This window comes from Doryrhamphus excisus, chromosome 4, assembly GCF_030265055.1.
Source record: "Doryrhamphus excisus isolate RoL2022-K1 chromosome 4, RoL_Dexc_1.0, whole genome shotgun sequence".
Lineage (NCBI taxonomy): Eukaryota > Metazoa > Chordata > Actinopteri > Syngnathiformes > Syngnathidae > Doryrhamphus > Doryrhamphus excisus.
The window spans coordinates 14716259-14733429 of NC_080469.1; the positions used below are offsets into that span (position 1 = coordinate 14716259).

The 17171-nt window shown below is 41.4% G+C and overlaps 1 protein-coding gene across 1 annotated transcript; it reads right to left on the reverse strand.

Annotated features, from left to right (window-relative positions):
- Window positions 1-5044: 5044 nt before the first annotated feature.
- On the reverse strand, window positions 5045-16977 carry snx18a (sorting nexin 18a). The gene is made up of 2 exons (XM_058071692.1): window positions 15192-16977; window positions 5045-6327 (listed from the first exon to the last, which is right to left on the reverse strand). The coding sequence occupies exons 1-2, from the start codon at window positions 16618-16620 to the stop codon at window positions 6074-6076; spliced, it is 1683 nt and encodes a 560-aa protein (XP_057927675.1). The 5' UTR covers window positions 16621-16977; the 3' UTR covers window positions 5045-6073.
- Window positions 16978-17171: the final 194 nt, after the last annotated feature.

The following is a 17171-nucleotide window of genomic DNA, read 5'->3' on the forward strand; positions in this document are numbered from 1 at the left end:
ATTATTATTACTTTTTCAATGTGGCTTTAATACTCTGTCGTACAATTTGATACTGATTCAATCTTTGGTTGTCAATACAATCAATATTTGGATCGATGTATGTATGGTGTCCTTCAGATCAATTTTAGCGGAATATCTCTGATCTATGTAATGACATGACTAATATTATTATTATTAGTACTACTCCAAGGTAAGTCTGTACGTATCTTATTGTGTTTGCCAGATGTTATGACTTGTGTTAGATACTGGCCTAGTCTAAAATGTGTCTGTCAAACCAGGTCCAAAGCATCAGTGTTATGACCTCGACCTTGACTGACTCGTCTTTCTCTTCCATCGATTCCCATCCGAGGACAGAAGGCTGCCACTGAAAACAGATCCGTCCCAATCTTCCATCCAGAAAAAAATATGCTGAGCTCAGCCAAACGCCACACATTCCACAAGCGAGGAGTCAAAGCAGAGAAGGAACTTGAGGTTTGTTTTTGTTTACTAACCACAATGCATCACAATGACTGTACCAACTACAATGGAACCCCTAAAGTCATATATCAATTTCCTGGAAAAAAGTATGCCTCAAAAGTCAAATGTGAGGACAACAATACAACACAGCAAAAAAAAGAAAAGTTCGGTGAACTCAAAATTTCAAGACAATTCAATTACATTTTTTTAAGTTTTGCATTTGAGTTTGCCCAACTCAACACGCAAAGTGCAGCAAAGGATAGTCTGTGGTTTCCCAGTACGAAATGAACAATACAATTCATGAATTAACTGATCAAGATTTATTGCATTACAATTGTCCCTCATTTATCATATTTAATTTGTTCCAGACCCAACGTGACAAGTGAATTTCTGGAAAGTAGGATTCAATATTCTAAAAAAATCATATTTTTGTAGTTAGAGCATTGAAAACCTGTTTATGACTTTCTAAATGCAGTTTTTAAAATTATTAGAGCTTCGTAGACATGAAATAACAGCCCTATAGTCCTACACCACATTGAGCAAAACTAATGTGGAGGCTGTGAGATCCCTGCAGGGACAGAAGAGACGGCCACCACTTATAGCATTTCACAAGCTGCTGAGCTAAATAGTTAGCCTCCAATTTATTTTCTTCAAAATATAAGAAAGTGGTAGCGGAAATGGAAAAAAAAAAGAGCGAAGTTGATGTTGGTCTTTTCACATATGACAAAGCTGAAATATATATATAGCTTCTTTCCATATCTACATGTGTTGCTTTACAAAATATCAGTGGCCCTTAGTGGAAAAAGTTTGGACACCCCTGATCTATGGTATGGTTGCTATGCTAAGATAGCTGCGGCTTGGCTATAAATAGTTGAAACGTGATTGCGCTATCAGTTAGAACCTCACCTTGTTCTCTCCTGAATAAAAGGTCACTGAATAGATAAAGAGTTTCCTACAACCATCTGGTGCCTTCCCATAATCACACCTCCACTTGAAATGTGCCACTGCCATCCCAAAAAAAACATTTGCCTTCTAAGAGAAAGTGTAGTCACTTCCTGTTTTGCTGTGGCAACATTACAAGGAGGAATAAGTGGGATTAAATATTACTTCAGGGAATTTCCAAGCATTACAGATCATGTATTATGGAATTATTATGGAAGCCACTGATGACATTTGGGGTCATTATGCCCTGGCAGTGAGTTGGCAGGATAAGAAGTGTGTGATTGAGTGAGGCACAGAATAGAAAGTAGTGGGGATTTTGCTGTTTTTCTTGGTGCAAGGAGCGTGGGTGCAACGGGAAGTGATGTGGATGCTCTGATTAGGTCTGCAGCTACCGTTTTACTGCTTCTCACTGCCAGCTATTGAAGTGTTTGCCTTATAAGAACTTGTATAACAAAGTCTGATGTGGAAAGAGTCAGTAATAGCATCCGTGAGAGGTGAGTCATGTTCAAAAACGCAAGTGTTCAGCGTGTACACGGTTGTTGCTGCGGGTTTTCACACACTTTTGACGTGTGTGTGTGGTGACGTGCTGACACTGGTCTCTTTCAGTCTGAATCAGAGGATGTTGTAGCCTAGACGTAGCAGCGATACGTCCGCTTCTTTTTAATGATGTATTATGATGTATTCTTGTTTATGATGTTCCATAACAGTAGTGGAACCCATGTGACAAATTCTCACATTTCTGCTGGTCCGTCCATCCATCTCTACATCTGTCCGTCAATTTCTATGTCCATTCGTCCATATGTACGTCCGTCCGTCTATCTCTACATCCACCCATCCATCTCTATGACCATCCATCCATGTCTATCTATATCCATCTATCATCTTTATCTATATCCATCCATCTCTATCTATATCCATCTTCATCTATAGCCATCCATCTATATCCATCCATCTATCTATATTCGTCTGTCCATCTTTAGCTATATCCATCCATGTCTATCTACATCCATCTATCAATCTTTATCTACGTATATCCATCCAACCATCCATCTTTATCTATATCCATCCATCATCCATCATCTCTATCTATATCCATCTATCAATTTTTAGCTATAACCATCCGTCCATCCATCTTTATCTATATCCATCTATCCATCTTTATCTGTATCCATCCATCCATGCATCTATCCATCCCATCATCTCTATATCCATCCATCTATCTGTCTATATCATCCATATCTATCTATATTCATCCATCCATCTATCTGTCTATATCCATCCATATATATGTATATATATTCATCCATCCATCTCTATATTAATTAATTCATTAATTAATTCATTCATTTTCTAACACTTATCCTCACGACGATCGCAGGGGTGCTGGAGCCTATCCCAGCTGTTTTTGGGCGAGAGGTGGGGTACACCCTGGACTGGTGGCCAGCCAATCACAGGGCACATATAGACAAACAACCATTCACACTCACATTCATACCTATGGACAATTTGGAGTCGCCAATTAACCTAGCATGTTTTTGGAATGTGGGAGGAAACCGGAGTACCCAGAGAAAACCCACGCATACACGGGATGCACACAGAGATGGCCGAGGGTGGGATTGAACTCAGGTCTCCGAGCTGTGAGGTTTGCATGCTAACCACTCGTCCGCCGTGCAGCCCCATTAAGATATGCCTTTATCCGTCCCTCAGTGGGGAAATTATCTATATATAGTATATATATATATATATATCTATATCAATCCATCTGTCCATGTCTACCCAAATGTTTTCAGTTCAGGCTGGGGAGGAACGATAGAGGTTTCAAAGAAGAGCACCCATTTCCTCAGGTCTTGGCAGCAAACAGGCGAGATGGAACAGAAGCCTAAGGGTGAGCATGTGTGCATCTTGGTGACTTTATACACTGAATACAACGATACAGTCAAAACAGGACATTGGAGGTGTAGTTTGCATGTATAATAATACTTTTACCAAGTAATTCCATCTGGGTGTTTTATAGCTATGTTATGATAATATGAATGCTATCGATTAATATATTGGTACAACTAGCTATTATTAATCAGAATATTCCTCATATAAAAATCTACATTTTGTTCATTGATGCCTTCCAAAGGCCTTCATTCATCTCTTTGTCTGTACTCAACTCTGTGATGTGAGTACTTTTACTTTATTTCAGTTTTATTATGCAGTGGTTCACTTATTTTTACATTCGTATGTCAGTCAAGAATGTTAAAATGTCACTAAAAGGGCTTGATGGGGACAATTTGACTCTAGAATAAATGAATTCTAGGCCAGGATTGCATGCAGTATGTTTATTCTCTTCGAGATAGATCAGAGCATGGCTTTAGCTTGTTTGCAGCAATGGTGGTGACAGCTTCTCAGGAAAAAAAAACATCTCTCCCAGCTGTTTGTGACCTTTTCCTGTTCACTACTTGCCATCCGCTCTGACACACTTTAACGGGGCCCAGATGTCCCACATGGGCGGGATGGGCTGTTAGTGGTTGGAGCGCTGTCAGCAGATCTGACAGGGCCGAGGATGAAAACACTGACGCGGCACGGCCAAGCATCCCGCAGTGCTTTTGCTGCCGAGGCCACGATTTAACGACAGTGTGGCTTCATCACATGAAAGTGTGACTGGAAGCTAATGGGATTCTGAAAGGTTGCCAGACAAGTTAGCGGTTTTAGAAGTGATTCTTACTCATGTCCATGGAGTGGAATAGCGATCTGAGGTTTGGACCTGTTGTGTTCATATTAGGAAACTAATACCCACTGTTCCAGGGTCAAACTACCAGTGTTTCCCATACATTGATTTATTTGTGGCAGGCCACTATAAAGTTGGGCTGCCACAAATAGATTTGTTGAGTTGCCATGTTCATAATAGTCAGTCTCCTTCTTTATCAAAATACTGGGATTTGGATATACAAATATACTGTAAGGCATTCAGAAGACGCATTCAAAGACGCCATGAATAATGTGTTGTGTTCTACACTGCTAACTCGGTGTCAGTGATGTTACAACAGTATCCCATGCCGAGCTAAAACTCATCTCCGAACCCCAATGTCACTTCCTGTCCTCCCGCCACTCAGCTCCCCTAGATAATGGTATAAGCATACTACAGTATTTTGGATAATACAAGTGGAAAGGTGACTATAGGAGTGTTATTTCATGTCTATGTCATTTCATAATGTTAAAAGAACATACTTAGAAGTTCGTAAAAATGTTTTCTACGGTCTAATTATGAAGAAGGAATCCTACTTGTGGAAATTCACTTATCACGGTCAGGTCTGGAACCCATTAACTGTGATAAACGAGGGAATACGGTAGTCATGGAAGATACAACTGGGATCAAACATTCAGTATAAGATGAGCAGGAGATATTTTTTGTCATTTGGAACAAAGTGAACAAAATTGCACAATGTTTCTTCAGTTTACTGATTGATTTGAATGCCTGGTACAACTAAAGGTGCATTTGTTCTGACAAATTTAATGCTGATAACAAAAAATAGCTCTTAAGAGTTTCATTTAAGAGCCGATATCTAGCAACTTCATAACCCAAAACAGTACAAAAATTTAACTTATATGTTATTTTGTCATTATAGTATTTATCCAAATTAGCTGTGACACGCATTAAACTGAAGAAGAAACTGAAGAAACAAGGGTGGTTTGATGTGGTTTTCCATAACTGTACCGAATTGTCATCACAGCAATAATGGCTTAAAAATAAAAATGATGTCACAAAATGTCATCTTTAATTGGCCCTGGGCTTATTCTAAAAACTAAAATGACCAATGAGATATATTATTAGATATTACACTGCTTTGCTTTGTCACCTCCAGCATAAAGATGAGTGATACAAAATAGACACCCCCGCCCAAGAATGTGGTGGTTTTAGTTAACTAAAGTTAACTATTAAAGCAATCTAAATGCTCAATATGAACTCTCGCAACACTTACTATTTTGAACATGACTCCGCTTATTTCATAACCACAGGGGCTTTCCAGCGCATTTCTAAAAATGTCGCCCAAATATTTTCAAGCCAATATAAAACAGACCTTTTTATGTGAAGGAGCAATTTATTTCTGCTTCACGTCATGCAACCAACATGATTGGCGTTAAAAACAGCAGTAACAAGTGTGCATCATCAGAAAGACTGCGTTCATAAACATTTCATGGGAGACAAAAATCAAGATTTAGGTACAAAAAAGTGTCCGTTTGACGTCTTGCAAGCTTGTATTAAAAAAACAACAAAACCCATGCTTTTCTCCTCAGCCTTCCAACGAACAGTTTTCTAGTCCAAAGACAATTAAATGCTTTGTAAAAACAAATATATTTCTACATACTGTATATAAAGCTTTCAGTAAGAAAAGGAGAAGGCACAGCAAGACGGTAGCTGCTCCTGAGGACACTGTCCCTTTAAAAAAAAAAAAAAAAAAAACATTAAGGCTAATACAAACGTGATAAATGCAGTCATGCTTGCTTCCTGGTGCAGCAGATTGATGCTGAAGCTTTTTGCATTAGACATTCAAAAAATGTGATGAAGCCTTGGATTTGTTCTCCTCGAACCCGTCGAAGCTCCACTGGCTACATTCTAGGTAGCAGGGTTGGGTTCACCAGGGGGTCACAGAGGTCATAACGTCCTGTAGCAAAGCGGCAGATGCTGCTATGCTACGTCGTACTTGTGCAGCGCCTCCTCCAGCTTGCCTGTGATCTTTTGGAAGAAGGCGATCTGCTCCTGCAGGTAGTGCTGCATCTGTGCCCGGAAGTCCCGCACGCGGATCTGATGGAAGTGCTGGATCTCTGCCAGCGTGGCGCACGAGATAATGTTGCAACGCTCGTTGATTTCCTCCGCCTGCGCCGCCTCCATCTTGCCTTCCTCCACGTGCCGCTGACTCTCCTTCACCTTGGTCAGGGCTCCTGGTTTGGGGGGGTGAGAGAGGAGATCTATCACTCATGTGCACACATCAGCACCAAAATATTTCATATTCATATTTCATATGGTATTTAGCTTCTGAACTTTTGCCAGCTCCTAGTGTCAGTATTGGACTTTTACGAGTACCCCGCTATAAGGCTAAAAAAGCGAATTCATTCATTTTCTACCGCTTATCGTAGGGGTGCTGGAGTCTATCCCAGCTGTCTTCGGGCGAGAGGCGGGGTACACCCTGGACTAGTCACCAATTAACCTAGCATGTTTTTGGAATGTGGGAGGAAACCGGAGTACCCGGAGAAAACTCACGCATGCACGGGGAGAACATACAAACTCCACACAGAGATGGCCGAGGGTGGAATTGGGTCTCCTAGCTGTGAGGCCTGCGTGTTAACCACTCTTCCGCCGTGCAGCTCGAAAGCGTTTAGTTTCAGTATTTCATTTCCTTGTTACAGGATAGTTTTTGCTCCATTTTTTCACCATTTTTGCTGCTCATTTTCTATACTGCTTTTCCTCATTAGGGTCAAAGGTACGCTGGAGCCTATCCCAGCTGATTTCAGGCATACACCCTGAACTGATCGGTAGCCAATCACAGGGCACATATAGACAAACAAGCATTCACACTCACATTCATACCTATGGACAATTTTACAGTTAAGAAAGAAAGTCATGTAATTTTTAACAAAAGTCCTCACTTATTAAACTCATCAGCAGACAGATTGTTTCTTTGCTGTTACAAGGGCGAAGTGAATTAATGTTCAACTTTGCATGCACACTTGGAACAAACATGGAAAAAAATGTCCTTCACCCGCCCGAGGTCGGTGTCTTTTTCAAGGACAACGCTTCATGAATGAGAGCACATCTAACATTGAAATAATAACGATGATGTCACACTGCAAATGAGCGCTCACCCGCCACATGGTGCATGGTGACGTCATCCAACAAACACATCTGTCTCACTCCGGCGGGAGGAGTCGCAGCACACAAGTCGTAAGTTCCTGTGGTATGTCACACTGACACATGATGCTCTGCAACCTCGCCTTTTCACATTGAAACCAAACCATAGCCACTTCCTTTAACACGCACACACACACACACACACAGAGCTGCGTGTTTGCTTCCTTTCCTTCCAAACGTTTTCAGCTCAATTTAATCTGGTTCCTCCCAGAGACCAAAACACACATATGACCATGACATATAATAATGCGTGATGTATGGCATTGACACAAATATAAGATGGCCCTGATGGTAAAAAAAATTAAGCTTAAAGGGGAACTGCACTTTTGGGAGAATTTTGCCCATCATTCACAATCCTATATGAGTTAATATGAGCTAGCTAACAAAGGACGTCATGGGAAATATCTATTTTCACAGTAAAGCCCTCAAAAACGGCAACAGTGCTCCGTTTACATAACGGACTTCTATATTAACCAGTTACAGCAATATTATTATTGTCGCAGCGAACATGAAAAACTATTTTTATCTGGCGGACTAACACAACGCCTTGCTAGCTGTTTGTGTCAGCAACGAATTTCATTACAGAGACTTAACAAGACGCTTGTTTGCCGTCAGCATTTTTTACATGAGGACTGGAGCACACGTCTTGTGCTGGAAGACACAGCCATCCCAATGAGAGCTGACATCGTAAGTGTTGTTGCGGTATCTATGCTGGCTGTTATTGACGGACATAGCGTAAGGTAAATGCTCGATGTGGAATCAGCACGCCGAGGAAATAAGTTTCTGTAATATTTTAATCATCAAAATGTTTCCACTGGCGGCACGGCGGTCTAGTGGTTAGCGCGCAGACCTCACAGCTGGGAGACCAGGGTTCAATTCCACCCTCGGCCATCTCTGTGTGGAGTTTGCATGCAGACCTCACAGCTAGGAGACCAGGGTTCAATTCCACCCTCGGCCATCTCTGTGTGGAGTTTGCATGTTCTCCCCGTGCATGCGTGGGTTTTCTCCGGGTACTCCGGTTTCCTCCCACATTCCAAAAACATGCTAGGTTAATTGGCGACTCCAAATTGTCCATAGGTATGAATGTGAGTGTGAATGGTTGTTTGTCTATATGTGCCCTGTGATTGGCTGGCGACCAGTCCAGGGTGTACCCCGCCTCTCGCCCAAAGACAGCTGGGATAGGCTCCAGCACCCCCACGACCCTCGTGAGGAAAAAGCGGTAGAAAATGAATGAATGAATTAATGTTTCCACTGTGTTCAACAGATCTGAACCTGTGCTACATTCCTCCACCAATGTTGGTAAAAATCAGCCAATGGGATTTTTCTGCCTGATGCTGCCGAGAGCTGTGTGGGAAATTAGCAAGGAAGCAGAGTGACATTGTGGTGGTCTTGTGATGTCAAAATAAAACTGTGTTTCAGCACATTTAACATATCAACTTTATCGTGACATGTAATATCACATGCCGGATATGTGACATCACAGGGTTTCTTTGATATCGCTAGAAAAGTCATGACAATGCATGGTATGCTGATGTGACAATCTTCGATACTATGAAAGCACTTCATAAAGCCATCAATTACAATTACATATAGCATATCCTCTAGCTTTTCAATTGGTGAAGATCCTTGACGGACTTTGGTATGTGCAGGTGGCACCAGGCCCTGCTGGGCTCTGTCTTGTGGAGGCAGTCCATCCAGCGCTTGCGTAATCCCTGCTTACATAACACTAAACTAGGAGAGTGTGCGACCTGAGTATCCAGCCGCATTCCGCCAATCTCATCAGCACAAACTGTCCATCAGCGCACCGCAGCACATTTCATGGCTGAGGAAAACATGTCAAATAGACGCAGTCATTGTTTTTCTCTTCACAGATGACGAAACCAGGACTTGTGTGTACCGTAACGTTCACTATGATGAATGATTTAGTGTCGTGTTAGCTGAAATATAACCACATTTCAGATGGTCTGGTCGCATCACAAATTTAGTTTTAACAGTTTTAGTGCCGGGTGGAACTTAACTGCTCATAAGCCCCATGCCAACGTCAACAGCTGGTTCTTAAAATGGCTGTGCATACATGTTTTGAGCAAGAACAAGAAAACAAGAGATTTTTTTGACCTTTTTTTTTTTGTTTTTGTTTTTTTTAAGGCCACAGTGTCTCACCTTTTCCTGGCCTATGATTAAAAACAACTTACAGCCATTATTGTTTATAACAGGGGTGTCTAAAGTACAGACCGGGGGCCATTGGTGGCCCGTGACACACTCTAAGGATGTAATTTAGCAAGAAAAATAAATGAATAAATATAATAATTATATATATATATATAATATATAGAAAATATAATAATAATATTAGGATTAAAACATGTCATTTTAGCAGCATCATGTTGAAAAGATATTAATAATAAAATAAATATTAAAGAAATAATGCAAAAACAAATTATATTATGAGAAAAAAATAAATGAATATTTTTTGGAAAATTAGGTTGCGAAAAAGTTATGTTACGGGAATAAAGTCAAAATATTATGTGAATGACTAAGAAAATTTTGAAGAAGAACGTTGAAGAAGTTAAAAAAAAATTGGTGTAATTTTACAAAAAATAAAGTCAAAATATTACAACAGAAAAATTGCAATTTCAGGAGAACAACCTCCAAATATTATGTAGAAAATAATGTCTTTTTAGTAGCATGGATTTCAAATATTCAAGAAAACATGGCGTTCTCAAAATACTATCAGAAACGAAAAGCCTTTTTTCCCTTTTTTTTGTTGAGAATTTACCTGTATTCTACTGATGATTACTAAAGAACGGAAAAAGGTAGCTTTTTTTCCTGATGAAAGATGTTTTTCTTTTCGTACGTACCATGTCCATATAGCCCAAGAACACAATATTATGTGCGCCTTGAATAATCAAAATAGTCAAAAATCAGCCAAACTGGAGGGTACCGATAGCGACAGATTGAGATTGAATAAATTATGATTTAAAAATAATTAATTCATTTTCAATTTAATTATTCAAGTACCTTGGCCTTTTACTGTGGCCAACCTAAGGCACACCTGTGCAATAATCATGCTGCCTCATCAGCATCATGATATGCCACACCTGTGAAGTGGATGAATTATGAACCCATAACACGGATTCAGTCAGATTTATGAACAATATTTGAGATAGGCCTCTTGTGTACATAGAAAACTGTTCTGCAAAAAGAGGTGAGTTTATATTTTTGTTGAGTATATTGATATTGTGCATTGACAGATATGCTGTTCTGAGAATGGTTGGCAAACTGTGATGAGTGGACTCACTTTTGTTAGATACTGGATATATTGGATACCATCATTGGACCCTCAGGCTAATAATGGCCGATGAACTCACAGCAGAGATAACAATCAATAGTGATGTTGAAAGTAGAATGTTGAAAGATGTTGAAGTCTGACTGTGTGGAAACACACAGCCCATAATCTCAAGGAACCTCTCATAGAATATTATATCAATGAATACAAAAGACCACTATAGTTTAACATTTATTTCCTGTTGTTTGACCTCCATGTTTGCTAGCAAGTCAATGATGATGCCGTTGCTGACTGAGTCACCTGTGTGAGGTCGACTGCCTTGTGACAAACTTTTAGCTCATGGAGGTAGCTCCAGCTGCTCTGCAGAATGAACGTTGCTTATCATGGCGTGAATAGACCCAGTGTCAACAACAGTTTGCACACATGACCGTGGAATGCAGTCGCTCACTTAAAAACAATTAGGTGACCAATTTGGTAGGTAGCATTGGAATTGGATGACTGAACACTGGTAAATGAACATCACAAAATTTTGGGATGAATATTAGACATAAACACAAAGCCAGAAATGGTGGATATTGTTATTATATTTTTAAGCCGATACTGATAACCAATACCTTTTTATATCAATTATTTCTAACTGTAGTTTGTGCACACTTGGTGTCCTCACCAAACGGCATCAACTAGTATTAAGTCGGGCTGTCAAATAATTTAATTAATCATGGTTTTCAAATTAATTAATCACGATTAATCACACTGTCACACTATATCTGTAATTTTCCCATTTATACTGTGTCTTATTGAAAGAACAATAAATGACAAGGCGGGATTATCAAACATTGTCGAGAAACTAGCAAGCTGGTTTTATCCCTTTTTTGTGGGGAACTGATATTTTCCTGAAACTTACCTATGTTCTACTGATCATTACTAAAGATTGGAAAAAGGTAGGAACAAACTTTTTTTCCTGATGAGAGATGAGAGTCGAATCTTTCTTTTGGTAGTTTCCTAGTAGTAGTGTGCCTTGAAAAATCAGTCTAAATCGTCTAAAACGGCGCTGAAGGAGTTGTATTTTGAAAAATGACTGGGATTGAATGAGTTGAAACAGACTTTAACTGTATTATGCAATGAGCAATGAGGAGTTGTGTTCAAAGACACCACGTTACGTTTAATTTTTGAGTGAATTTTCTGCGATTTTAAATGCAGCAAAGATTCAGAGTTACAAAGTGAGTGCAGGGCTCTACGTTAAAAACAAAAATGACTTGCCCATAGGGAATCCTTAAGGTGAGAACTACTTGCCCGAACTTGCCCCATGTAAAATGAAAAGTGCCATAATGATATCATATATCAATATATGCTGATAATTCATCGGATAATAGTACTGATGCATTGTATTTGGAGGAATGTCTGAAAATTTGTGGAGATGTATTTAACATACATCTCCACAAATTTTTTATAAGTTGTGCACCACAATGAAACATTATTGAATAGACACATTTGTGTACTAGTAAAGTGTTTTTAATCCAGAAAAAATGTTCAATGGTCAAACAATAATTTGTGAAGCAAAGGTGAGAAAAATACACAGAGAAATTGAACCGATAGATTTTGCAGCTTGTGCAAAATCAGCACTTGGTATTGGATCTAATGGGCGGTGTTTCATTGTGACCACTTCAAATTGTCACAGCAACGTGATTCACTCACCTGTGCCATCATTTGATTTGCTGCCGCTAATAAAATACTTGTTTAGGAGGCACTGGTTCATCACTTTTGACGATGTTGGCAGGGACGCCATGATAGATGTTTTCCTAGTAAAACGATCGCTGATTGGTTGATCGCGAACAAGAACGGGTGTGGGTAAAACGCGGACTGTGGATTACGGACCGCGGTCTAAATAAACGATTCTGATTGGTCCATTTCAAGATTTGCAAGGATTGGTTTGCTAATTACCACCGGAATTACGCAGTCCGTGTTTTACCAACACCCAACAAGAACCGCTTTAAAAAAAACTCTTGGCAGTATGGCATGCTAAAGTGCACTTGCCCGATGGGAATATTAATGATTGGATTTACTTGCCCGAATTTAGTTTTAACTTGCCCCGGGCCATCGGTACATCGTTATTGTCGAGCCCTGGAGTGATAGGAATATCCACATTTAGACCACAAATACAGATGCTGTTGTGATGTTCGGAGTGTCAGTGAACGCATCTGACGGTCTGTCTGGTGACAATGCTGAATATTGGCGGTCTGCGCTGTGTCCACAGGAAAGATGGCGTTCTAAAACCGACAACTAGCAGTTCTTGAAGGTTTGAGGTATTGAATGTAAACACTAGAGGAGCTTGCAGGATGAGTGATTCATTTCTCATCCAGCTGTGGTATTTACAGGCAAGGACTGAACACAGGATCAGATGGATTTATTCACATGATCTTCTTATCTATATTTGACATGCTGCTTTATTTATCTGCTCAATCGCGTTTCTGTTTGATGGCATCAGGAAGGAGATCCACCCTGCTGCGCATTAGGCAGGAAATGTTTATATGTCGGTTAATAGTTTTTGCTTTCTCCTCAGAAGGAAGCAATTGTGGCATGATTGCAAACAGCACTGCTCACTTCCTCCTCAACAAACACAACAATGCTGTGGGTCAGTGCGTCTTGCCTAACAATGTTGCCTCTCACAACACTGACATTTGACACATAGTCAGAACAATCGGAGGGTTTCATGCGGAATGTTGACCACCAATGAGTTTCTGTGTGACGATTGGGACCCATGTCAAATAATCCAATTGCACTACAATGTTGTTATATTGTTGGAAGGCTAGTCACAAATGCAAACTACTAGAAAATCACAATCATTTTTCTTATTACCAGCAACAACCGACCAAAGTCAATGTAACAAATCAATGTTTTTCATTTCTTCCTTAGCCTGCAACAGACTTCTTGGCAGAATTTCACCTGGTGTTTGCATCATCTAGCTAACAAACCTTGGAATGATCTGCAACATCTCCTGACACCAGGTATGCATGAGTCTTATCTAAAGCTTATTTTATGGTTCTTATAAGCAGTAGTAACTGACCGATAAAAAGACCGATATTAAAAGACTTCCGAAACCCTCCAATGAGATTTTATGGATTTATATGCATTCTCTACCCATGTAGTAACAGGTACATACATGATAACATGTAATACTTACAGTATTTGGACATATTTCGGGCCATTTTAAGCATTACCGGAACTGTATTGATTTCACATATGGTACTATGGTACCCATTATGTCATTGTATGGTCATATCACCTCATACTTCAGTACGTGAAAAAAAAAATTAAACTATATTGGGAAAGCAGGAAGTGAACAAAAGTAACAGTTACTGATTGTAAAAGTACCAGATAGAGGGGTAGGATTTAATAAGCTTTGCTTCTTCCTACTCCTTTTGGACATGTGGAACTGTGAACTGATTATGTGATGCATTCAATTGTAATCTGATGCATGTTCAAATGAGATAAAACCATTACATACCAACATAGGAACGCAGGCTACATATAGCGTTAACTTTCTTAAATTCAAAAACAAAAAGCAGCAGTAGCGGCCTCTCCAATATGTAGCCTTACCTTCGATCTGTGTTTCCATCAAAGTGTCTCAGTTAACCATTATTATCCAAAAAAATACTTTTTAGTGCCGTTATAACAGTATTATGTGTCTCTAGAGCAGGGGTCACCAACCTTTTTGAGGCCGAGGGCTACTTTGTGAGCACGGATAGTATGAAGGGCTACATGACCTGTTTGCGGTGAACTTCCAAAATGACAAAACTGCACGGATGACTTTTTAGTATTCAGAACAAAAGGAATAGTAGTAGTAACACCTAGTGAAAAAAAGTCCTTTGTTTGCCCAAAGCTGCCTTTAACAAACGGGTCTTTTCCGTCCTTAATGCGCTGCCGGGTGGGTAGCTCGCGGTGTCTCTCCACATTGTGCCGCTTTGATATTGCAACAGTCGTCCCGCAAATAAGATTCTTCCTCCCAATCACTGTGGAAAATGTAAGTCCTTTTTCGCTTTTCTGCCATGTTTTTGGGGGCTAAACTGCACGAGTAAGCTAACTCCTCATCACCGCTGCACTATATCGGAAAAGCGGTGAGCAGACGCGTGCGCACACATGAACTTTGACTTGAGGTAAGAGTTTGTTATAAAATATTTTTGTTGTAATTTTTGATGTTATAAGACAATTAAAAAATACATTAATGTAAGCAATTCTGATTCAAAATTTAAATCACAAAATAACAATGATAATTTGTGACCAGTGTTATTTTTAGAAGATGCCTCGCGGGCACCTTAAGTGGTCCACGTGGGCGCATGGGCGCCCGCGGGCACAGCGTTGGTGACCCCTGCTCTAGAGTCTGTTTATGAGAAAGATTTCCTCCACTTTTGAGAGAAGAGGCACTCAAATGATTGCTTGTTGCATGTTTTCATTACATCATAAAGGAAAAATCTCCATCTCATGGACATGAGACCACCTCTGTCCCGCCTCTAAGTACTGGAGATGAAATATAAATATACTTCCTATAAGATTACAATCATTTTAATCCCACCAGCCCAAAACTAATATGACAATGTGACGCGTGTGTGGTACCTTTTTGTACGTGGATGATGTCTGGGTAGTTGGCGAGGTGTCCCTGATAAAGCGCTAACAAATCCATGATGGGGTCTAGGTCCTTGTTGGGCTGCTCTGCAAAAAAGTCTCCAATGGATTCAAACGCGTCCCCAGTGAATGAAATAGCCTGGTTGAGTCCAGCTGAGTAGGCCTGCTGGTCCATCTCAAAGGCCTGGCTGAGCACCTTGAAGGACATGCCCATCTTTTGATATTCCTTCTTGAAGCCGCTTATCTGCTTGCGGGCGAATTCTCCAACGGTGGCGTTGAGCTGCAGAGCGCTGTCATCCATCCTCTTGGTGAACGCCTTGAAGCCGTCTATTTTGCTCTCCACTTCTTGGAAGTCGAGCGGTGAGGCCGGTGTGCTGATAGTGAGAAAGAAGTTGGCGCCCACCATCTCGTCCTTCTCGGCCTTCCTCTTACCTAGCTTCCAGGCCTTCTCGTCCGTGCAGCTGCAGGTGAGGAAGTGCTGGAAGACGTCACAGCGGGCCAGGACGGGGTGGCTGGTCATGTGGTTCATCCACCAGATGAGACCTTTTCTTCTCTTGGAGATGAAGTCCTCCTCAAAGCGTCCAGTGGCTTGCTTCTCTGGTATGTGAGGCACTGAGATGACGGGGAACTTCTCCACCAGGCGGGCGTACAACCAGTCGAAGTGCTTGTAGCGTCTATTCACCTGGTTCTGAGTGTGTGTGGGGGTCAGCTTATAGGAGATGTAGCTCTTCATCCCTTTAAACTTGGTCTGCTTTGTGGGGTCGTCGATGGCGCAGGTGAACGGGTACGGGTTCTCCTGCCACTCCGGACCATACTGTCCCATCACCACGCAGATCTTATCCCCATCTTTTACGAAACCTGCTGCCTCGCCGAGAACAAAGGCCTCACCGCCGGATTTGACAAAAGTGGAGAAGCGGTTTAAGTTCCTGCTGACTGTCGCGGAGCTTTTCGGGGCCTGACCTCTTGACATGGAGGTGGTAGACACCCTGTAAGTGGACGGTCCATTTCCTTCAAAGTACCTACTTCCAAGTGTGCCTGGCTCGTCTGCCACAGTGGAGCTATCGTCCCAGTCGTCATCCCAGTCATCATCACTGGGCTGCTGGTAGATCTGCTGTGGTGCGTTGACAGCTTTGGGCACATTGTCCACTGTGGTCTTAAAAGAGCCGTCAAAACCTGTGGACGGCACATTGGCATAGCGCGACTGCGGGTACGTGTCCCCAGATGTGTTATTGTTGTCGCTCCTCAGGATCTCCACATAGGACGCCGGGAAAAGACCCCTCTCACCTTTGCTGTTGGTGCCCTCCAGCCAGCCATCGATGTCCTTCTCGCTGTACAAACTTACTATCTCGTTCTCCCGTACAGAAACCTCGCCGGGATTCTCGGAGGTAAAGTCGTAAATGGCTCTAGCCCGGAGCGCCATGCTTTGTAAAGCACAGCCTGGCTGCTGCTGCTGCTGCTGCTGGAGTTGTACGGGAGGGTGGCGGGCTAACTCCCGAGTGGCTGGCCGGGGGCAGAGAGCAGCACAGCGGGCAGACGAGCTCGCTGTTGTTATCGGCCCCTACACAAAGTACTCCACAAACTCCCCACAAACGACAACTCAATTCATATATTCCGTCGTTTTTGCACCTACAAAGCTGAAATGGTGGATGGCGTTCCTGCTAGTCCTCACCTCCGGACGATCCGCGTCGGACGCTGCTGCTGCTGCTGCTGCTTCTGGCAACAGCACCGTCCGTCAGGCCGACTAATCGAAGGCGGAGCTGCCTGTGAGCCTCATCCAGACAGACAGCACCAATCGGTCATCACGTTCAAGCTGTGCTAAAGATGGCTAGAAGGATGGTATCCCAGTGGCGATTTTGGAACCTTTTCAACGTCACTTTTTTGTTTTTTTTTCGTTGTGGTATTTCAATATAATTGCAAGAATTTGTTATCAAAATAATACTTGAGTGTTGTAAAGGGCGTCACGAAATTTTA

Excerpts from the sequence above, each read along its gene's own strand:
- snx18a (XM_058071692.1), bottom strand. The coding sequence starts at position 16,620 with ATGGCGCTCCGGGCTAGAGCCATTTACGACTTTACCTCCGAGAATCCC. Across the intron at positions 6,328-15,191 it reads CATCATCCACGTACAAAAAG|GAGCCCTGACCAAGGTGAAG; the intron begins GTACCACACACG and ends CCCCCAAACCAG.